General features: G+C 35.6%; 1 protein-coding gene across 1 annotated transcript; it reads right to left on the reverse strand.

The window, feature by feature from the left end:
• Positions 1-7,788: 7,788 nt before the first annotated feature.
• On the reverse strand, positions 7,789-24,823 carry LOC141843659 (uncharacterized). The gene is made up of 12 exons (XM_074731715.1): positions 24,399-24,823; positions 22,021-22,247; positions 20,835-20,908; positions 19,336-19,404; positions 18,844-19,202; positions 14,282-14,350; positions 14,126-14,214; positions 10,236-12,356; positions 9,463-9,540; positions 9,174-9,285; positions 8,650-8,700; positions 7,789-8,488 (listed from the first exon to the last, which is right to left on the reverse strand). Exons 1-12 carry the CDS (start codon positions 24,738-24,740, stop codon positions 8,438-8,440), a joined length of 3,642 nt encoding a protein of 1,213 aa, XP_074587816.1. The 5' UTR covers positions 24,741-24,823; the 3' UTR covers positions 7,789-8,437.
• Positions 24,824-25,169: the final 346 nt, after the last annotated feature.

The raw sequence follows: 25,169 nt of genomic DNA on the forward strand, positions 1-25,169 counted from the left end.
TGACCCAACACAAGATCTTGTCAGAGTAAATATACGAAATCGAAAACGAAAGCATTAAAACATAAAACTATAAATCCGCACCTAAATCCAGACATACATCTTCATTGTCATTGGAAGAATTTGAAAATCAAAATACGAATCAACCGCAGGGCCTAATATTCTGTAGGAGCAAGGGTAATGACTTAGTAATCTCAGTCCAATAGAGAAAACAAAATAGCCATCAGGATACTTCTCATATGAAAACCACACCTCTGCTCGAGGCGCGATCGACGCACCGCTCACCGGCGCTCCTACCAGACGGCGGATTTTGATCGGATAGCGGTCGGAATCCGATGAATTTGCTCGGAAACACGACCCATGCCCGCTCACCGCCACTGTCGGCCAAATCGCGGTCGGATTCCGGCCAAATCGCGATCGGATTCCGGCCAAATCGCGGCCGGACACCGGCCGAGGAAGGACCGGTGTCGCACGTCGGTCCTTCCTCGGCCAGTCTCCAATCGTGATTTAGTTGGAATCCGGCCACGATTTAGTCGACAGTGACGAGCGTCGAATTTTGACCAAATCGCCGACTGTCGGAGACCGGCTGAGGAAGGATCGGTGTCGCACGTTGGTCCTTCCTCGGCCAGTCTCTGGTCATGTAAGCGGGCAACGTTCGACACTGTCGACTCTGTTTTCAATCAAATTCGTCAGATTCAGACCACTATTCGGCCGGAATCCAATGTCGGCGCCGGCGAGTGGCGTGTCGATTGCGGTCGAGGCGGCGGCCGACGGTGGCCGGATGGCACGGCGAGGGCGGCGACAGCGACAATGAATCGGAGGTGTCACGGATGGATCGCGCGGGATAAGTCACGCGGCATATTTCTCTCTCTATATATATATATATATATATATATATATATATATATAACAGGCAAATAGATTCTACATATAAGCTGTCCACATCCAATATCACAAATCCATGATTAAACATACAAATTAGATTACGTAAATGAGTTTGTCTATAATAGCAAATTTATGTGTTACTAAAATTGGCATGTCACCCTTTTTTGGTGATCGAAATCCGTCATCTCAAACATGACCGAAAAGACCATCTATGAAAAATTTTAAAATTTGGAAATTATAGTTGACCACTGTGATAGAGGAGGACATTACTCTGATTCGCCCACATATATATATATATATATATAAGGGAGGACATTATATATCACCCCACCTAATAGGTATTAGACTAAATGATCCAATTAACGATATATCATTCCATTTCGTTCCATGTATATCAAAATTGGCCTTCCAACCAAAGCTAAATAAAATAAAGAAACCCGTGGATGCAGCAAGTCAGCAAAGGGCGATCAAACATCTCAATCTGATGCTGAATCCCGACCAACCAGCTGCCTGCCTGCTTAATTAATTTCCTTTTCTTCTTCCTTCCACGTAAAGCATGCACTCTCTCTCTCTCTCTCTCTCTCTCTATCATCCACATGCATCTTCTTCATCAGTTAATCACCTCCCAAACATGCTCACACTCAGGCCACCTGAACCTGATGATTAATTAATCTCTTGCATGAACAACTTATTTCATCGGAAGTAAAAACGTAACAGAACCCTAACGCTAGCTATAAATAGTAGTAGTGAAGAACTATATAACTCCCTAAGGCTGCCTAGCTATATATTATCATATAGCTAATATCGATGGTGATGTCCGAAGAGGAGCAAAGGGCCAGAGATGATCTGGAGTCTGAAATAGAGAGGGAGATAGAGGAAGAGCTCAAGGATGGAATCTGCCATCTCGCACTCAGTCTCCACAGACTGTATCTGAAGATCAGGAAGAAGAAGAAGAGCTCTGATGATCATGATGAGGCAGCAGCAAATGAAGTGATCAGCACAGCGGTCTGTATAACCACAAGAACAGTACTGCAGGGAGGAGCTGATCAGAGCATGATGCAAGTCTATGAGAGCCAAACTAGGGTTCTTGCCAGAGGACCACCCTCCACTGATCATCATCATCATCATCATCATAAACAGGAGGATGTCAATAAACAAGGGATGGGATTGGGCTCTGATCAAGGAAACAAGAGGACTACTGCAGCAAGCCACAAGTTCAAGAATAAGAAACTTCAGTTGGGTTGGAAATATTAATTCATTATTAATTTTTTTTTTATTTTGTTGATTAATTAAATAAAATGTGTGTGTGTGTGTTTAATTTGTGGAAATAATCAAAATGTTAATTTGGTAGCTAGTAGATTGCCAATAATAAATTAAGCTGGTGCAAGTTAATTTTAATTATATATATATTGTGAATGGTCGAGTTAGAGTAGTGAGTTTGCTCTTGGTAACAAGAGGTTCCATGTGTGCGAGTCGGGTCACTCGGGCTCTAGCTAGGCTTGATGCGATTCGGGCAAGTGAGGTTGGGTCAAGTAACCTATACCTTGTTGTCTTCCCTCTATTGCCTTATTTGAAAGTAAAGAATTTGGTAGCAAGAACCTAATTTAAATTGGCATGCCCTTTTTTTATTGTTGTAAGTTGTTCTAAATGCTTAAGTCAATAATCCTTTTGGACAAAAATCAAAAGTATCATTTTTGTCAAAAAGGGCGCTATTTTTCAAATAATAATACTAATAATTAAAACAATATCTTATCATATTTTTGTCTTGAAAATATTCTTATAATAGCTATTACAATATATAGCAACTATACGTCATAGTTATCGTAATATGTTAAAGTAAATTATTTTATACTTTTTAGTTCAATTTGATCAATAATAGTACATAGAATATTTTTATATTAATTTTTTTTTACCAATTTAGTCAAAATTATTTAAATTTAATTAAAATGACTTTAAAATGATCAAAAATATATTAAAACTATTATAACAACTATTTACTAGCTGCTATAATAATATAGCAGTTATTAAATAACTATTTATTGGCTGCTACAATATTATGATAACCATTACATAATTGTTACATTGTTATAGAAATTATTTAATAATTGCTACATTGTTGTATCAACTATTAATTATTATTTAATGGTTGCTATAATAATTTTAAAGTAATTTTGACTAAATTAATAAAGATTTTTAATATATAAAAGTATCTTATGTATAATATTTTTGATTAAGTTGAAAAAATTTATTTAACATTTTGTAACAATTATGACATAGCTGCTAAAATAATACTAGAAAAAAAATTTTAAGGATGAAAAATGTACTAGAATACTTCTTTTTTTTATTTTTTTTAAATAATATATTTTCATAATTTCGATAATTAAAAGTATTATTTTGATTTTTGTCCATCCTTTTCCAGTGTAAGATAATCTATTACTCATCCTTAATTAGATTGCCAACTATTCCACTTAATTGTTCAGTAATTTATGATTCATTTTCTATGAGAGGTTTCTCTCAAGAGTGATAGGCAACCAAGATGTATATATCTATTATATAAACTTCTTTGCATCAGTGTTCCATAGGAGTGAGAAAAATATTAAAAATTATGGTATACCACATATACTATATTGATATATACCATTTATATAAAAATTTTGATATTTAAAAAATTTTAATACGGTATTATACCGTACCAAATTTTTTGATATTAGTATAAGATTTACTATTTTTTGATATTTCGATATATACTAAAATATTAAATAAATTTTTTTATATATTATTTTCTACATGATATTGAAATTTAAAATCCAGCAATGTATGTATGATGCTGAATTTCGAAAATCAATACCATATGATGATTAAGAATTAAAGCGAGAAAAATCTACAGGAGTCATTAGGAATGAAATTTTTGAATGACATGCTAAAAGAAAAGCAAGACTAAACAAAAGGTGGAAGTTTAATTATTAGGAAGTTAAAATCTTCTCGTTCATGATGGTTATATATATATATATATAATCAAATAATTATGTTATAAATTTAAATTTAATTAAGTGAAAAATAATATAAATTAGTTTTTATTTAGGGATAATTAATTAGAATTTAATGGTTCTTATTGAATTTTAATCATGTGGTGAAATCCAACACTAATATGATATTGATTTTTAAAAATCAACACTATAGCACTAAAATCCAGTCTCAATAATTTTTTTCTTTTATAATTTTGATATATCAAAAATCCAGTCCCTTGGGAATCTATAGGGATGTGGAGGGCGGGGTCAAGCACGACCACTTGTCTCACGTCGTTGTCCTTTGAATGCGTACACGATCGGTCTCACGATCATATGTGACGGAGGTAAATCAGAAAAATTACAGTACTTGACCACTACGGGAAGGACATTGTCTCGGATTTCGCTAATATTAAATTCTTGTCCACTTCAACAAATTTGTCTCTCAGTAACCAACTCAACTATGCCATAGAAGTTGCTTGTTAGGTTCTCGGTACTATATATAGGCGATGAAGGTCTGGAATCAGTGACGACCAAGACTCGTAAGGATCTTGTTGATCTCATTCCTTCTCGATGCCTCTGAGGACGCAGAGGGCTCTTTGTCGGATTTCGGCCTCGCGGCCATCTCCGAGGGTTGTCGGAAGCTCCGCTCAATTCTCTACTACTTCTGCAAACGCATGGCTAATGCAGCCGTGGGAAACCATTTATAACGGAAGATAAAACCACCAAAACTTAGCTAGATCCAAATCAAAATAGATAATATTATATTTATTTATCATGAAGATAGATTGATTCTATTGGTCTAAGAAAAGTTCATGCCAACAGTTCCTAATGGAATTGACCATAACGTGGTTGTCGTATCATGGAATTATAATTTAACTAGATGTTAACTCACGCATAGCTCGATCGACAGAGAAGTGTTTACGCAAGCGTTTGCTTACATTGACATTTCTATCCAAGCTTACGTTAATGCTTGCACCTAACAATTATAAGTTGAACTAAACCAATATAATTAAGAGCAAAAATTAAAATGATATTTTTTTATAAAAAATGCTTCATCTCACTATTCAGCATTATACATTTACCCTTAGTATTTGTTATGGGAGTTATGAAATGAAGGAGGTATGGACGCGGTTAAACAAGTCCTACCAAATGATCGGGTCCATCGCACACCAGGAAGCATGAGAAGCCTCATATAACCCCTCCTCCGCACTTGCCCCTTTGGGGGATGAACCGAGGTCCGCTTCGGTTCGTGCACGCCCCGTCCTCCGCGCTCTCTTGGTCGGGGGAACGAACCGAGGTTCGCCCTGGTTCGGTCACGCCCCCTTCTCCTCGCCCGTTCTATAGGAGGACTAACCGAAGTCCGCTTCGGTTCATGCACGCCCCGTCCTCCGCGCTCTCTTGGTTGGGGGAACGAACCGAGGTTCGCCCTGGTTCGGTCACGCCCCCTTCTCCTCGCCCGTTCTATTGGATGATGAACCGAAATCCGCTGTGATTCGGTCGCATACCCCCCTCCTCTCTGTCTCCTCGTACCTCACGCTGGGGACGAGCAGGAACCCATTTCGGTTCGGATGTCCCCCTTTCCTCATCCGCTAGCTTCTAAGGGCCACTCCTTCCATCATTTGTTAGGATGATCCCACGTGTCCTCTCTCCTGTCTCATCACGACACATGTCTAAAGGGACTGCTCTGTCATGGCAAGTCAACAAGGCCGCATGTGTACTGAACGAGCCATGCCTTGTAACATGCTCCTAGACATTCTCTAGGACACATTCCTAGCATTGATGGAACTCTTCGTGTCAGGTCCCAGACAAGACATTCCAGAACCTCTTCTCTTCCTTAAAAGGATCAGCGTTTCAAGGGAAGAAAGGGGTACGCAGAAACTCTGTCATTTTTTTTTCTTCTCTGGTTCTTTCTTCTTCTAGAACGATTTCCTCCTCTCCCCCGACTAACTTAAGCATCGGAGTGGTCGCGCCGGGGAGAACCCCTGGCCCTCCATCTCACGTGCTCTTCCTTGCAGGCTCTTGGCCTATTCAAGAAACGGATCTTGGGCGAGGCGCTGTTGAGGGAGTTAGCCGTCTCGTTCGAAGGCGCATCTCAACAGGAACAGTATTATTTCTATTATTATCTTATGTTTAAATTTTTCATCTAAATTCTAAATCCATACGTGTTGTAACAATTATAGTTTTATAATTACTACAACATCGATATTAAAGTAGCAAATTGAATCCACATTGTAATAACTATGATTTCATAGCTGTTACAACGTAAATATTTTTTAATATATTAAATATACATTATAGAAATTATTAAATTGTAATTATTTCATGTATAATAATTACAAAATTATAATTACTATAATACCCCTGATCAATTTAAGATTTAAATGGGAGATGATAATGAAAATAATATTAAAGAGCAGGAGGATAATTGTACATGAATTATTAGTGGAGTAGGGCGTTCTTTTAATGAAAAAAAAATCAAAACGAAAGGATTGCCCGAGAGATTATTTTTTAAAAAAAAAATTCAACTTCTACTTTCACGAAAATCTATCATCTAAATACATAAATCTAAACTAATTATGGAGGTAGATCTTTTGTGATATGTATATAAATAAATTCATAACATAATTTATAGTTAACTAATATTTATCTCATTTAAAATTTAAATCTTAATCCTCTTATTATTCTTGTGAAATTAAAAAAAACACACAAATCTAAAAAAATAGTTTTCTTTTACAAAATTTATAGAGACCAAATCAATGTGCACTGTATATGAACTTGTTCAACTTAATTTTTCCAACAATATATATATATATATACACGTGGCACATGCAGGTTTGACAGCTAGATAACAAGATAAAGATAAAGATAAAATGAAGGAAATGGTTGATAGGTCTGTGATGTTTGTTTTACATGAACAAGGTTTTGTTCCCTGAATAAAACTATGAGAAATGTATTTTGCTCTCCCTTTTATGAATATAATTTTGAGGAATAAAGATGAAAAGTGATACGACCTGGAGACCCAACTTGATGAACTTGATAATTTATTATATTTTCTTTTTTATTTCATTTTATTTTCTGATAAGTATGGGAGATTGCACATTTGAGATGGTACATGTATCCAAACAATCAAGTAATTTGAGAGCAGGTAAAAGGAAAAGCTGCAATTGGTCATTCATATCTATCAGCAGGAATATGACATTTTTAAAATAATTAATTTTTTAAATTATTTTTGGCCATAGAACAGTGATGTATATGACATCTCAGGGCCTTTTTGAAGTGAACCTGATCTTAAACTCAACTTAAGAAGCAGTGGTGTTTTCTTTTATCTTAATTTCTATGTTTATTTTTATTTTCTCAAAATTATGGGCAATCTTGAGTATCATTTTTCCATGTAACAAACCAATCTTGGAGTGAAAATAAAAACACAAATCAATTTAAAAACAACTCATAAAATTAATTGTAAATGAAGATTATAAACTATTTATGAATAATGCTCATACACAATATACATAAGCTCATCAAACTAACAAAATATACAAAAAAAAAAAAACAAATAGATTTGTAATATTAAACACACTAATTAACCAAAGTTTTAAAATGAAAAAACTTCAAACAATCAGACACAATCATATTAAAAGCTCGATAATATCCTAATTTAGCTTAACTAATTTACAGTCCTATGGTTTGCATGAACCAATCTAGGGTTGTGCTCATGTCAATACCATGAGGCAGCTATGGTGACAGTTGGGGTCTTAGGGAATCTTAGAAGAAAACATAATCTCACAGAATTGAATGGCCATTAGTGCTTGGGACAACCTGCATTTTTTCCTTTTTTTTTTTTTTTTTTTTTTAGGTTTACATGGAAAACCAATTCTCCGACAACAGAATTATATCTGGATGATCAATGGCTTAGGCATAAGTAAGAACCATAGAAACAAATCATAATTTACAGGTGGACGAAACCAAAATTAGCTCATCAGAAATTTACTGACAAGATAAACAACTAGTGTACATCTGCAAAACTCCAGCTAAAGCCATAGACAAGGCAATTATCATCTTATAGAAAAAGTATATACAAGTGTTTGAGAGGACCAACCTGACAGCGTACCCTTGGGAGCTGCTGCTACTTGAGTTCTTCACAGAGCATTACTCCACATTTTGCAATAACCAAACGGACGCATTTAGGGCTCCAAGTTAATGTAAATCAACATCTGTATGTGGTGTCAAGCAATAATCTGCATATTGTCAAAGTTAACTGTCTGATCAACTGTCTGTCCTTGGGAGCTCATTATCTTGAGAATATAAAGTGATTGTGGTAGGCGGCAACGTAGACTCATCGGAAAATTATTGTTTTTAACTCATTGTCAGTGCGCTGGCAGGGCAACTCTTAATTACCAAACCAATGTAGCTTCAAACTTTATCATGCAATGATAGAGCATCACCTAGCAACCTATGGTTCCAGGGACTCAGCATATCTAACTGCTCAATGCAATGCAGAAATAGACGCTCGGCTCAAAACATATACCAAATCTTATGCAAATAAACATTCATTCGTCCCCATAGTCCTTTGCAAAGATCTTGATTCTCTGTTTGAGATTCTGCACAAATTCACAAGAGTTTGAGGGGGAAATTTTAAGCAAAATATTAATTTCATGCAATAAATCACTAGTGGAGAACTGTTTTGATCTTAGAGATAGATGGGATGGGGGAACAGAGAATGTCAAATGAAAGGATGCGTCAATCAATGGTAAAATCGCACCTTCAGTTCTTCATGAAGCAATGTGAAGACCCTTTTCATCTGCTTGTTCCTCTGAAATATCAAGGCCAGCACAAATTTAGTGCTAAACCACACCATCTCTAAAGGAAAAACACATTCATTGCTTGTGGTTACAAACTAGAAAATAATCCATAGATCAATTTAGATGGACACCCATTAGCCACTCCATATGCAAATAGCACACTTGAGCAAAAGATCTTAAAGAACCTTCCATAAGACTAACCAAACCAACAAATGTGCAGCATGACAACACTATCCCTTCTCCCACAAACAAATTCAAGATTTCATTAAGCATGATACTACAAGATTGGCATAGATTATGTTGAGATTCAATGTTTATTGTGGTTTCTAACACTCTGTCATCTTGACCAAAACCTAAAAGCATTGATTTTTCTTAACTGTTAACAAAGCAAAGATCATGATCAAGCATAATTTCTTTCAGAAATATTTGACCACAAATTCTCAAATTATACAAACAGGCAGTTGACAAAGTACAAGAAATCTACCTCACAATAATGGTGATACATATCTCTCAACTTCTCAACAAGATTATTATATTGCTTTCTATCTTGTTCTTTAGCAACTTCAAGGTCATTGCCAACTTGAAGGAACTGATTCCTGCATTACAAAAAAATTCAATATAGAAATGAAAGCATTCATTGTACATTGAAGCTTTGCTAATAATGGACAATTAAGAGAATTTCAGGATACTTAAGCAGTTCTTTCATTTCAGGATACTTAAGCAGTTCCTTAGACAAAGGTTACTATGAAGTGGATAGTTATGAACCTCAGTACCTAATTTTCTCCAAGGTCTTGTACAAGTAGCAGTATACTTCATACTTCTCTTGGAACTCCTGGACATAAAGCTGATACCTGCTTCAATTTATTAGTCAAGAAAGAAAGAATTTAAAAGCAACAAATATATGAGTGCAAACGGGATAATTAAAACTAATATATAAATTATTAAAAGAATGCAACCCTCATGTCAAGGTAAAAATTGATGGAATGGAAAATATTAAAATATCTACTTTAACAAGGAATAGAAGACTGAATTTTCCATATTTATTTCCTAAATTGAAAAATAACATCAACAGTAATACAAGAGCTTGACTTCAAGTATATATCTTCACATTGTGATGTCAGACACTTCCCATTATTTTAAACGCCGAAATAAACATTTTTCCTAAAAAAAAATTCATCCTATTTTTAGACATTTATTAGCCACAGAGTAAGCAACCACACTCAATCTATGGAGAATATGAAACTACACGTAGAATTACTGTGGTCCTCATGAAGTCAAGAAACCTGATATCTAAATCAGCTCAAATTTAAGTATAAAGTATAAATTGTAGACATTCTGCATCCATGTGGTCACGTAAATTTTCCTAAAATTTAAGCAAGAACTTATGTGGATGAAAGGCAGAAGACTGCATGGAATAAGATGCTGATTTTTGATAGTAGACGTCAATTACTTTCAATTTGCACATACAGCAAATGACATGCTAATTCTAACATAATTACTATAATTGTTGATTTCATAACTTAAAGCTTCAATAGCAAGAACTTACTGCGAAAAGTCCTTTATTGGGCCCTTGAGTTCTGGTTCAACTTTGTCATATTTTGAATAATTTGAATTATCATCATCAGAAGAAGAATCCCTCATATTCCTGTCATCATTCATCATCAGAACATTTCTCTTACTTTGTTCTGAGGCACTTGATTTCTGCTGTCTCTCACCATTCAAGTGACCAGTCTGCCCCCCATTCTTGTTATCAGGCTGTGAAAACATGCCAGCACGAATTTTTTTGGAAGCATTTGAATAATTTTCCTGATCAATTCTGTGGCCCATTCGCTTTCCATTTCTTGCAGCTGTTTCTGCAGAAACATCCCAGTAAGGAGCCTCAGAATCACTGTTATCCAATCTTGGCAATTCATGGTTGAGGATAGTTGCTCGTGGTTGAGGCTTTCCAGACTCAGCTGAATCAGAAAAGCGCTCTGCAGGTTCTCTTCTCTGAAGCACACGATTCCCTTGACCTGCACCTTTAGGACTGGGTGATGATTGCTTCTTTGAACCAGAAAAGGTATTCATCATAGCTCTTCCCTTGTTGATTTCAAAGTCTGAATTAGTCATACCTCTTCCCTTGCTTATTTCTAAATCTGCACCATCATTAGTACTAGCTTTGTTATCCAATGTCTTGAAAGAACCTATTCTATCCAGTTGTCTCTTAACCTCCACAGACTCTTCAGCAAGCCCTGGGATCTCACGAAATTCACCCAATTCCAGATCTGAAATTTCTCTTCTGAGCGAAGGTCCCTTGGAGCCTGCACTTGTTAACTTTTCAGCAGCAGATGTTTGCTTACCAAATTGTTCGTTAGTCACACCTTTTGGAAGGTATCTCTCCCTTGTATCATTGACACCACTTCTTGTATCCTTCTGCACTTTTACCTTTAAGTTAGATAGGTTTTCACGGGCATGGAAATTCTTATCCATGTTATCTCGATCGACTTCAACATATCTGTTTCCAATTTTTTCAGTGGCTCTGCTAAGCTTTTCTTTTAAATCTGAACCTTTCTTCTTACTGAGTTCTCCAATTTCTTTACCAGGATGCTCAAGATCTAAAGCAGAAGCAAAATCAGGACTTGGACTCACACTACCCAAGTTTTCAGTTGCAGCAATTCTTCCATAGTTATCTGTATGCTTTCCACCCTGCAAAATATCATCTAACGGCATTGAATTATAACCATTAGGCTTGGAGCCTTTGGGGGATTCATGCTGCATACTATCAAATAAATTGGCAACTTCTACTTTTCTCAAAGACATTGCGTCAGCAGAGCTTGCAGTTTTTGCCCTTTTACCACTTCCTGTTCTCCCTTCAGAGTTTTCTGAATTGATAGTCTTTCTGGTCTTCTGTTTGGTAAATTTTCCACTACTATCTGATAGATCATGATGAGGCCTGTCTTTCATGATGGTTTTCCTGTCATTGTTGCTTGACTTAAGGATTGGGTCATTTACATTATCAAAAGAATAATCACCAAATGACATTTTCTGCTTCTGCAATTGCTTTCCATCATAATGTGAAGTAGAGAATCCCTTTGCAGAGATATGAATATTTTCAGCTGCTTCAGGATTTTCAAAGAGTTCAATGTTCCTATGAGGAGAGCAATCACTAGGATCGACTGCTTCAGTCATCTCATCCATTCTATTAAGTTCATTCAAATCAAAAGGTATTGATACTTGAGCTTCTTGATCAATTCTAATCTCGTTTTTCTCATGATCATCCTCAGTCACTGCTTTATGCACATCCATCTCTCTTTCATTGTCACTAGAAATTATATCCACATCAACATCGGATACCTCCTTGCTGCTGGAATCATCACTGTCACTGTCAGAACTGCTAGCCCTACTTTGACTACCACTGTCACTTCCACTGCCACTGCTCTCACTCTCACTGTCGCTATCACTTCCGCTTTCACTCGAGCTGCATGCTCGACCTTGACTATCATTGTCAGCCTTGACATGTTCTAGAAAGAGCTCCTGAGCACTTCCTACCATGTCAGTATTCCCAATGATATCTAGTTCTTCTTCTAGATTCATGTCTGGACTTTGTTGTTCAATTTTCTCATTTGAGAATTTCTCTTCATGGACTACATCTACTGCCAAGGTCTGGTCATGTGGGCTGTCAGGAGAGCTGCAAATGAATGGGAATTTTATGGTGTAAGTAGCTAAAAGATAAGAAATTACAAAGGCTTGCCAAGTGCATTACAAGGGAATTCTCTTGGAGTAACAAAAGAAAGGCAATGAACTGTTATACGCAATAAGTAAGAACATCATACACCACAAGGTACAAAAGGTCAAGTATGGAGCATAAAATTCTCAATATGGAGCCTGTATATTGCCACAAACTAGAACCTGTATATCCACAATTATAAAGGTTGCCAGAAGATGACTAAGCGTACAGTAGAACTGTTATTCACAATATGGGACCTGAATATTGCAACAGTGCATGACAGGCATCAGTATGCTTTCATAGTGTCTCAAAAGTCAAATTATCATAAAGGCATGGACGATCAGTACACAAGGGTGGCACAAATAATGAAGGAAATATGGCATGATCTGGAGTGCTGTAGGCAAATGCTTACTATTGGAAAGACATTAAAATAACCACCACTAACCATTTGGAAGAAGGGATCACTGAGAATAATGTTTGAAAAATCAAAACATGCAGGTTATAATAAAGAGCTATCATGACTGCTTAGATTAAAATGTAATGGTAACTGTAAAATTAACCATGTTTAATGGAAAATAATAAGAAAAAGGTTAAATAGCAAAGGTGCTGAGATATAAGTAAAATTACCAGGAGCAACAAAAAAAATAATATGTCAACATTTGTTAATGATTAGAATTAGGTGTATCCTCCCAATAGAAGATTAAACCAATGAGATAAAATAAGCTTAGATGTTGTAAATATTATTTGAAGAACAACATAAGGTATAATTAGATCATAGAAGATATAGCTAGACGTTTACATCAAGTATCAAACATGGTGCCAAGAACAGGCAGAGGGAAACCAAAGAAGATTTTGTTTGAAACAATAAAATGAAAATTGGATGGCCATAGATGTTCATATACATCACTAAAAGTTCCATATAATCAACTCTCTTAAGTAGTTGAACCTTATCGTCAGTTGGTGTTGCTGCTTAACCAAACCCCCTTTCAGATATTTTCAAAATGTGATAAAATTGCAGAGAATTCATCATTAATCGCAGTTTGTCTTCAATATCAACATTACAAGTTACTGATAACGACAAGGAAATTGGCATTACCATCCATAACAATCATGAAATGAAAACCTTACCTCAAAGGAAGATTATTGCAAGAGCCACATGGAAACTTCCAAAATAAATTAAATAACTATACTGAACCAAATATAGTTGACAAACTTTGTCGATTGCAAACCAATGAGCTTTGAAGCAACACAGTTCTCATTTAGCTTTCCATAAGTTGCCAAAGAAGGACAACCACAAAGAAAGGCATATTTGTTATTTCTTCACTAAATTATTACTTGAGAACACAATGATAATAATCTCTTTAACTTTAAGTAAATTCACACCATAAACACAACATGAAACAAGTCTGTCAAACGATCGAAAATGGTGATCCCAATATAAAAGGAAATTTGATCAAGAAACAAACTCCGAGTCTACATAAAAACAAATTGAACAAAAGATTGTCAACTATGCTTCAAAAAAAGGGTTTCTTAGTTCATAGATCCTCATGATGATGAGGCTGCTCCAAATAGCTTTTCATTGTGAATTATATACTATTTGTAACCCAAACTAGAGAAAGCTCAAAATTGTCCATTAATATTGTACTTTAATTAATAGACCCATGTCTGCTAATGAAGCAAACAAGTAAACCAAAGAATCAATTGATTGCAAAACAATTTATGAGATTTACCTCCCAGAGTTAGGTGCTTGTGGATTGACACTTTCCAACTCCACTCCAGAATTCAAAAAGTACCTCCCTGGAGCTTGAAAAGTTGCAATCTGTAGAAAAAGGTGACATTACAGGCAGTTCGTAGATGTAAATGCCTGTGTAGACAATTGATCTTACATCTTTTATGATGCCTTCAAACTTCTTAGAAGAGGTTGACAGTCTCTCTCCCACTGCTTTCTCCAAAGCCTAGAAATCAAATTATCCAAATAAGATACTCAATGTGTCCAGTGAGAGGAATTTGATATGCTGTCTAAATTTGAAATAATAAAACAAAAAACTAAAATAGCTTCAGTAAAGCATTTAAACAAGAAAAAGAAAAAGAATGATTTGTGTATGATTTTAATTGACTTTAAAAAAGTTATGATAAGATCCCTAACCAATCGTTGTGATGGGGTAAGAACAAAATGCCAAATTGTATTATGCAATAAAGAACATGTGATAAGTAGCCACTAATGTTAAAGTTTCTAGGAGAATTGCTAATGATTTTCTTGTAATTGCAAGTTTACATCAAGAAGCAACTCAAGTTTCTATCATTTTGCATTACTACTAGATGAACTCATCAATTCATACAAAATAAACCTTCTTAATATGTGTGATTTATAGACTAGTAAGAGTACTAGGTTAATTGGGTTATTGGTGTTAGTCTCACATTAAGATTTTGGATATTAGTTTTTTAGGTCGAGTCTACAGATATTATGTAAATTTCTCTTTACAATATATGAAAAACAATATCTTCCCCCAGAATTAGCATGACATTAGAGCCACTCATTATGATCTAGGGTTTCCAAAATTAGCCCCTTGAGGGGAGGAGACTGACAATGGCAATCCAAGACATTTTCCACATGAACTGTGAAGACAACGCACTCATTGTCTTTTCTCAAACTCTATAGAACTGACACAAGCCCTTGATTGTGATCACAGAGTATATCCACAATCATGGTGCTCAACAGCGATCCATCCCAGATCACGATATTCACGTACCACCATTTGCAACTTTGACACTCCCATACTGCTCGAAATGTCTCACATGACTACGTGTGCAACAAGCTTTCTCACAATCCTCTTCTCATGTGTATTCCCTTTGCAAGATGTGATCATTCATGTGAGACTCCTCTAGGCACAAGCAACACCTATGAGCAATGAGCATCTCCCTTCACCGGTAAAGTCACGTACTCTCTTTCAACTAATCTCCTTCCAAGCCATCCTCACAAGCTTCATGACTTCATTGTGCATGAGTGTTTTTGCATAGCACATATGCTTGTTGGTGACTCCATTCCAAGCCTAACTCCCTTATGAACATGACCTTGCCTTCTTCCTTCCCCTCATGAGTTGCCTTCATCCATGACCCATTAGTTACCTACACCTCCTCCAGGCAGACTGTGCAACTCCATCGGCTTCTGTAAATCAACGCAAAAGCATGCTACAAGCTCTCTTTAGGTTGCATGGTTCTCTACCTCTCTTGTACAAAATAAGGCCACTTCAGAAATTAAGTTACAAGCCCCCATTCTTCTCTAGCCTCGAGAGCATCAGATTTGTTGCTATTTCCTCTAATGCCCATGCACAAACTAATGATCTGGTAATCCCTACCTCAATCGAAACCCTATAATCTCTCTAGGGATGATGATGCCATCTTCCTCGTGCCTCCAAGAGGACTAAATCAAAACCATGTTGACTGACCTTCAGCAACACCTAATCGATTGCACAAACCCCTTGCATTGTCACAATTGCCACAGACTGTTCCCAGTTCTACATATTGGGATCCCATATTGGGATCCCAAGCAGCAAGCCTGTGCATGATGCCTTTTAAACTCAAGGCCAATATAGCATCAATGATGCCATCTTATTCATCAGCACAAGTCACCATCAAGGCCTATTCTCTCTACACCTTTTTCTATCATTTTCTTCATCTTTCCTATCTTTATCTTTTCTCCTTGATCTTTTGATTGATTCTATTCTATTTACATGTTGCATATGCAACTCCTAAATCCAATGGCACTACACTGAGAAAATAATTTCTCATTTTCTACTTTTATAAAAGGGTCGAGTTGTGCTCTCTATCTCCAACAAATACTTGACTAAAGAAAATATCTTGTTTTCATTTTGCTACTGTTAGCTAAGGGTTGAGTTGTCATTTTCACCTTTTGTGAAAACTTAGATAAAACATGACATTCACATTTTTTCAAGATCCTCTAGTACTTTTCTTTTCCATTAGTTTAATACATGATACTACATGCATCTCTTGAGGGAGAAACCCACTAGAAATTTATCTTCACCTTTTTACCTTTTTTTAGTCTCTCTTTCTTGATGTGTTGATCTAAGATTGAAGGGACCTTCACTTACGTGTCCTATCAACAATTTCTAAAGTTATGATGATCTATGTTTGAAGGGAATCAAGGGATCATTAGTTGCATGATCTATTAGTAATTTCCAAAGATTTATCTAGTTATAGTTTCATTTTCATACTCATGGTGTTTGTTAGTGTTATCTTTTTAAATTTATGAAAGATTTTCTAGTTTAGTAACAATCTAGACATCTACAGTATCCATATTCTAGCTTAAGAGAGAGTATTAAGAATATTAGGTTAGGTTAATAGAGTTGTTGGTATAGTGGCTTTAGTACCGCAATAGTATTTTGAATTTAGGAGTTTTAGATTAAGTTTATAAATACTATGTAAATGTCTATTACAATTTAATGCAATATAAAATATTCTCCCCTAACTAAACATGAAAATATATGGTAATTGAGTATATTGTAAATAGATTAAACTCAAAGCTTGAATTGTGAAGGAACATTAGAAACTAAATATTTGAAGTACAACTATAAAAAAATGAATGTATAAAGCATAACTTTAGTAAAAAAAATAATCTACAAAATAAACAAGATGGATCATAGATGAACATGAAATTAGCTTTACATATTTTGGATCTATTATTCAAGAAGGTAAATATCTATGAAGATGTCATTAAAGGATAAAAAGAGTGAGTGGTGAAAAGCAATGGAGCATTTTGAAATCTTATGTAATTGTTATGTATCACTTATATACTATGGTGTGACCGGTCGTACATTTGACAGTTGGGAAACTAACTCATAAAAAAATAATAATTTAGTAAAAATAAAATTGCTAAGTTAGATATGTGGGCCTATCAGGGAATTAAAAAAATAGTATTAATCGAGAGCAATCATGTGTAGTTTTAATAAATGCTAAATTTGGCATGTCATGAGATCAACAAAGAAGTTTAAAAGCATTAGAGACTCGAATAAATTAGCAAAAGTAGGTTTGAGTTCAGTAGAAATATGAGAATGGATCAAAATCTAGTTAAAATAAGACCAAGAATGGATAGAATTGATTAAAAACAATTAAAGTGAGGTTGATTTAGACTACTTAAACATTTGAGCTAACTAATTGTCAGCAACAACTTCTAATTTTTAAGGAAAGTGCATGATAGGGAAGAATCTATAGTGATTACTCAAATTTGATCTCAAATCAGTAAATCTTGTGTGCTCTTGAGATTTTTCATGAGCTCAAGGATAGCTCATTTAGCATTATCCAATACTCAAACTCATGCCTCACTTATCTCTATCTCATTGTCAATCTAGACAGATTGACATCGATCAATACTCATCCTTTAAGAAAAAATGATTTTGCTGCAATTAAGTGCAATAAAATATGCATCTTTCTTACTAACATGATATGAAAACATAAGAGTTGAAAATGTGAGAGGCAAAGGAGACAGAAGAAGACTTTAATTAAGATAATTAGAAATGACTTCAAAGATCGTGAGATCTTACAATTATTAGTGACTTAGCCTTGGATATAGTTCAACAGAAATTCAATGGAGGAACAAGATCAATTTAACAAATCCCTAATAATTGAAAATAACATGAATTGAGGATGATTGTAGTAATTTGCATCGTTCCTAAGATTCTTAAATGTCTTATAGTGATATTGTGAATGATTTCATTTTATCTCCCCTTTCTTGATTTTCTCATTGATTTTGATTTAGCAATCCTACCAATCAAATAAAATAGACATTTTGACTTTCCCCGGACCCCGCATGACTATCCCATTACCAAATAAAAAGTTTGACAACCATAAGAAAGGAATAAAGTGAAAGAGGATACTGTCACAAGGTTTAAACACCAATTCGATATCACCAAAAATGTTTCAATGTGGAACCAATCCTAAAAGTGCACATCATCCACTAGTGTTGGTTCTCTAGCATCTTCTACTTCCTTAGTTCCTCTTATTACCCTCCAAAACAACATCAGCATCAAGATGATGTCTTCCTCTTCTTACTATGCATTTTGGTTAGAAAAATGCCTTATCATGACTCATTTTCCCTTAGATTAGATGCCATGGCCAATTCCTGGTTGGTGCCAACTGACACCACAAATTAAAATAAGTCAGATGAGCAAAGTTTTGCAGTACTTGCGAGGAAAAAGATAGTTGTGTGATGGAAAAGGAGATGAGATTGAACAAGAGGCAGTGGTAGTTAATCAAATTTGTTGTGTGGTGTACATGTTTGCTTCATTTAAGAGGCTTTACACCGGGATTAACCGTGACAACCAGCAGGAGATTTCAAATTGAATTATACAACCAGAAATCATAAGATGTTTTAAACCTGAAGAAGGATAAGTAATAGATGTGGTTAGATTAGTATATGCACAAATAAATTTACCTTCAAGCTCATTCCCTTGGGATTTTTTGAGAGTGCAGTGATCAGACGGTGACGCAGATCCATTGAATGGTCAACAGCAGGACCTGCATCATGCCCACTTGTATCGGGGGGTTTAACGTCACTCTGAACCTTCCGAGGTAATTCCGTTTCGAAGTTCCCAATTTTTTCTTTGTTTAGATTTGATGAAGCAATACCATCATGATGATGTGAATCATTGCCAGTTCCAAACGATGAAGCAGATGTGACCGGTAAATGTTGCTCAGGAGGTGTTGAAAGTGGGGACACTGGAACTTTGCCTTTGCTATTGTTTGAACTAGTTACAGACTTGAAAACAGATCTGGAAGGACCAACATTGGAAACTGAAACAAGGCAAAAAAGAATCAGCATCAAAATGTTTGACAAGTGTAAGAAATGGTAAGATAGCAAAGCTAAGGGAAAGTAGCAATTTCAGAGTACAAGAGAATCTGAATTTTGTTAGTGGTGCAAATCCACCTGGATTTGAGTCAGCTTTCCGGTTTTTGAAAAATTCTTTTTGTTTCCAATTCATCCTTCGCATGCTACCTAGTAGAAAGGGGACCAATATGATACATCAGTTAAGACCAGTATCGAAGGTGCACCTAAACTGCAAAAATTTATCTAAACAAAACAAACATTTGAAGTATAAAAATATCAATCTAGATTAAAAATTGCTCTAATGCTTAGGCACAAACACAACTGTGATCAACTTACCAAAAGTCGGAAAAAAAATGAACATTTGGAGAACAAGTAGTCTAGTTGGAATTGGAACTGTATTGATTGTTTTTCTAGATTATTTGTATAAATAGGCTAGGAAAACTATGCAAATTTTTCTGGAAAATGATGCACATGTGCTGAGATAGATACATATGCTAGGACATAGATGAGTATACATAGAAACTAAACATTTAACATACATAGAACAGATATTGAATATGTAGGTTCAAGAATAAGAAAAGAATCAATGAAATACTTAAGATGGATGAACAGCCATCTTACTCAAGAAGAAGAGGACATTGATGAACATGAAATAGTCAAGATGGATGACCATGAAATAGTAAGAATCAAAGAAATATAAGTTAAAGAGTTTTAGGTATCTTGGATCTATTACTCAAGAAGAAGAGTACATTGATGTGCAATGAGGATATTATTCATAGAATAAAGAATGGACAGAAGAAATGAAGAGGAGCTGCTGAAATCTGTATGATTTTTGTGTTCCCTTCATGCTAAAAGGAAAATTTTATTTAAAAAATGATATGAAAATCGATATGTTGGCTGAAAGCCTGAAACAACACATGTAGAAACTTAATGTAGTAGAGATTGATAATGCTAAGAAATATCTATGAAGTTACTGGAACAGATAAATAAATAAATACTGATATTCAGTAGTAATAAAGTGTAGCTTTAATAGATAATAAAATGTGAGAAAATAGGTTAATATGATATCAACATATTCAAGGATGACCATAAATTTTATATTCATGAGTTGAATCTCTTAGAATGAAGATGTAAAGAGATAGAGGGACTCTAAAATGAATACTAGTAAATCTAATAAACTAATTCAATTAATTTGTCATTATTCGATGAAACAGCCATGCCTTGTAGGATACAAAAAGCATACTTATTGGTAATAACTACAAAATAGATGAGGCTTCATGCAGCTTTCTCCAAAATCGAAATGAAGGAAAACTTAGAATTGAAATGTGGAGGAAAATCTGAAGATATTTTCAAACATCATATACCTATGTCATTATCAAAGGAAAAAATATGGTTCCCAGCTCAATCTAGGCAAGATAAAGCAAAGAATAATCCATTAGAAAGCAGAAGGTGAACTATTACTTAGAGAACTATGCTTCAATGAGCAGTAGAACAAAAAAGGAATGACACACAAGCAAATAGCATTAAAACAAAGCATAAATTACATAAGGCCAAAACAAAATTAAAATGATGTCAATAATAGAAGAGTAAGCACTGACCCTCAACTGCAGCAGCAGCCATTGATTTGGCCTGATTTTTCACAGATGGATTTGCAGGGTCTAGCACTATTGCTCTGTAAGCATAAAAGGCAATCAAAATGTCAACAAGTCTCTTCACAATTGCAGAAGGATAAAAGTGGCATAAGTAAGGAACCAATTTAATGGTTAAGTTACCAGATATTCTTCCTTCTTCATATACAACCACAAATATGAAAGAAAAATGTTTAGCTGATATAAAGTGCCAATGACAAAGAAAACTTAGTAAAATTCAAGAACTGTGATTTTCCAAAAAATCAGGATCAAGCAGTTAACGCTAAAAAAAGTCCATAACAAACATTCCAACCTAAGAAAATTAAAAAAAAAAAAATCTAATAATAAATCTGCATAGTTAATATCAGGAACTAGTATTTTATCCTGTTATTATATAAAAAAAATTATATCTGATAATGATGCTTTGCAATTGCAGTATAACAACACTTATATTAGCCACTGAGTTTTATAACTTGAAGATGGATTGTTAAACTTTGGTGCACTTTGCTCAAGTTTAGAGCACAAGAACTCAAGAGAATGGGCTCCATGATGATCTATTTGGAAGGATCTAGGGTAATGCCATCAGAGCTTAAATTGACTGGATTTCGTGTGTTTAAAATAATGCCTTGAAACCAATTTTCAAGCCCTTACATATTGACAAAAACAGAAAATTTCTAATTGAACAGACATTAATTATGAATTAGACAAAATTCATTAAATAGGTAATGTCCTCACATGTATTCAATAAACTAGGCAGCAAAATTAGATCGCCTTCAGGAGGGTAAGATCCAAATTGGAGATCATTCACTAACTTGGCAAAAGAAAGTCATTTGGATTAGTGGAAGTGCTAAATGTAGACAAAGATGAAGTTCTTATCATCCAAAGTAGCATCATACCAATTCCAAATAGGACCAGATGATCCTTTAGTTTTGACAACAGAAAAGCTATCTAAGAATGCCAAAAACATACTTTCGTGCCAAATTGGAGATCATTCACTAACTTGGCAAAAGAAAGTCATTTGGATTAGTGGAAGTGCTAAATGTAAACAAAGATGAAGTTTTTATCATCCAAAGTAGCATCATACCAATTCCAAATAGGACCAGATGATCCATTAGTTTTGACAACAGAAAGCTATCTAAGAATGCCAAAAACATACTTTCGTGATTTTGATAAGCGTTCAGCCTCCTCTGATCGCTTTTTGACATGGTTTTTTGTGGACTCGTCTAGGATTCGTTGAACAGTCAGCTTGCGCCATGCAGCGCCACTTTCAACAAGTAATCCATGTCCATTCTCTCCACTTCGACGTTCTTCATATATATCACAAAGATCCACAAGTTCTCTAGACCATGTGAACCTGAATTCTTTGCCTCCAACGTCAATTACCTAATGCAAAGAAGCATAGTTCAGTAAAGAAATTAATCAGCACAAATGAAATATAAGGGGCGTAAACATGGTGTCACAATAGGAAATTTCAACTGCAACTAATTGTGAGCTTCTTATATCCATACCAATTAAGAAGACAACAATTAGTCAACAACTAATTGTGGTCTTCTTAATCGTGATCAAACTCTTTAACAATTATTATATGCTGCACAGCCATAATGCAGACTAAAATTGTGTTAGCTACCTTTTTATATCTAGTGTCTATAAGAGAGGAAGTACTCAAATTTAAGACAATTTAATTCACATTTTTATGCACAATCCATTGAATCAACTGGTGATAAAAATTCTATATAGGAACTTCAAAGTCTCATAATCACGTGTAAACTAGTAGCCTTGCTCGTGTCACTCATAGGTTTGTAATCTTTGATGGCCCATTACTACTATCTAATTAACATTAAGTTGTAATAGTTAAGGAGAGGAATTTCCAATTATATCAGCTCAGATGCATGGTAAATGGCATGCTACAGAATCAGTTCACAAACAAATTTCTAGTTGAATGAACTAATATACATTATAAATAGCATGGTACTTAAGCAGTTCAGATTATAATAAAAGGCTTACGACAAAGAAGGTGCCCAACCAAGTAAAAGAAACAACAAACAAAGCCACAAAGTATGCCGAACATGTTAAAATAACTTTGCGTTGGCATTGTTTCAGTTAAAATAACTGGCCACGAGGCTGCCGCCACGAAATGTTGTTACCCTTTGCTTGTATCACTCATGGTTATATATTCTTTGATGACCCATTACTACAATCTAGTTAAATTAAATTGCAACAGTTGAGGAGAGGACTTTCTAATGGGATCAGCTAATGAACATCTCAAATGGCATCATAACCAAATTTCTAGTGAAATCAGCTAGTATACATCTTAAATGGCATGCTACAAAAACAATGCAGATCATAAACAAAAAATTCCAACAAAACAGATGCATCCACCAAGTAAAAGGAACTGTGAACTAAAATACATAGTATGTCAAACATGCTAATATAACTATCTGGTGCCATTGTTTTAGTTTCAAGATCATGTCATCCTCATCAAATGGCATTGTTTCAGTTCCATGGTTATGTTGTCTATACTAACATTAGATTGACAATAACAAAAGGGTTAGTTAAAAAATTGTTCACTAATCCTGATCATCGTAAGACGGTTGACACTGGTACACTGAAGAAATCGACAATGTTAATCAACTTGAAGTTGGCACGTATCCAGTCAACTTAGTTAACAAGAAAAAACCATTATAGTAACAAACTGGCTCCATTTAAGCCCCCTGACTGCATGGTGCTCCATTATTGAGAGGGCTTCACTTTGAGGTCAAGTGCTAAAAGGCGACGTGGAAAGGGATTTTTGGATATTTGCTATAGTGACTTAAGGAGCTCCGGAAATGTCCGTCACCACTTTGGTTCACACCTAATTGCTTTCCAACCATCTCAACTACAATTTAATAGTTATTTTTTTTATTCTCCCTAGGAATCCTAAATTCAACACCTAAGACAGATCCCTAAACCCAAGCATAACTCCAACAATAATCATCCATCAAGGTCAACCAACCTTGCCTAAGTTCCCTGCAATTTGATGAGCCAATACAATTCCCAGACTTACTTCCATCAAGCTCTTCTCATCTCAGTCAACTCGAAGCCAGCTTCCCCAACAAAAGTCCGAGCCAGGACTTGTGGCTAGTAAACTTTTATATTTATTATAATTTCATCAATAATAGATTGGCGTCATTTGTGGTGACTGAACCGGACCAAGTCGTCGTTGGTTCTAAGATGGTAGAACTAACAACCTGTTGAAATCATTTCAATATGCCGGAAGCAAGATTGCCAATTGACAAAGACTTAGAGATAGGGAGAATCTTAAGGACAACACAAATATGAAGAGATTAAAGATACGAAATAGTGGAACAAAAGGTGATGATTTTCAATAGATTGGGCCTAATTACTGTTCTCGGAGGGTGTTATTCAATATCTTGTCAAACTTTAAGACCGGATAGACCAAAAGCAAGCAGTAAAATGCCATACGGTTGTTCTCCACTTTCCCAATTCAAAAATCGCACATATAGCAAATTATTTTATAAACCAAATAGGGCTTACATTTCCCTCAGGATTATTCAAGTTCGGATCGAACTTGATTCTGGCAACCCCTCCTTGTGCCTCGACGCGCCTGATTTCATCAACCAGGTCAGGGGTAAGGCGTATGATCGCCGCGAAGTCGGGCGGGCCTCCGCCAGATTCGAGGCTGAAAGTCTCTTCGCGAGCGGGCGGAGAGGGGGCAGCCGAGCCCCCGCCCGGGCGGCCCCTCCCAACGCCTGCAGAGGCGCCGATCGGCACGCGACCACCGGGCGCAGTGGCCGGCCGGTGGAGAGAAGAAGAGGGAGGAAGGGGGCGCTTCACGTTCCCACGCCCAGCTCCGCCACCCCTCCCAAGCTTAAACATCTCCGAGGCGGGTGCTACTTCGCCGGAGCCGATGGGATCGGAGGCGGAGGCGGAGGCGGAGGCGAATGGCGGTGGGAGAGAGTGTTTTTTAGTTTTCCCTTTTAGGGAAAAAAAATGACACCAGGTTTTCAGTTCTTTATGTTAATGCTGGAAATCGTTAATTATATATCGACTCTGCGATTTAACGCAACATGGGAGATATCGCTTAAAATAAGAAACGATAAATTATTAAATTTATTTTCAATAAATTCTTAGGAAAAACAAATATTTATGTCAAAGAATATTATTTTTTAAAAATAGTAAATAATATGCCAAAATATTTTCATTCTAAAAATCGTCTAAAACAGCATGCTGATATATTATTTATTTTTAAAATAATCTTATTTTAATATGATTATACGATGAAGGGAGCTGATGAGAGTGTGTGTG

This window comes from Curcuma longa, chromosome 12 (assembly GCF_044706935.1).
Source record: "Curcuma longa cultivar G26 ecotype Majalengka, Jawa Barat chromosome 12, ITB_CL_G26_1.1, whole genome shotgun sequence".
NCBI lineage: Eukaryota > Viridiplantae > Streptophyta > Magnoliopsida > Zingiberales > Zingiberaceae > Curcuma > Curcuma longa.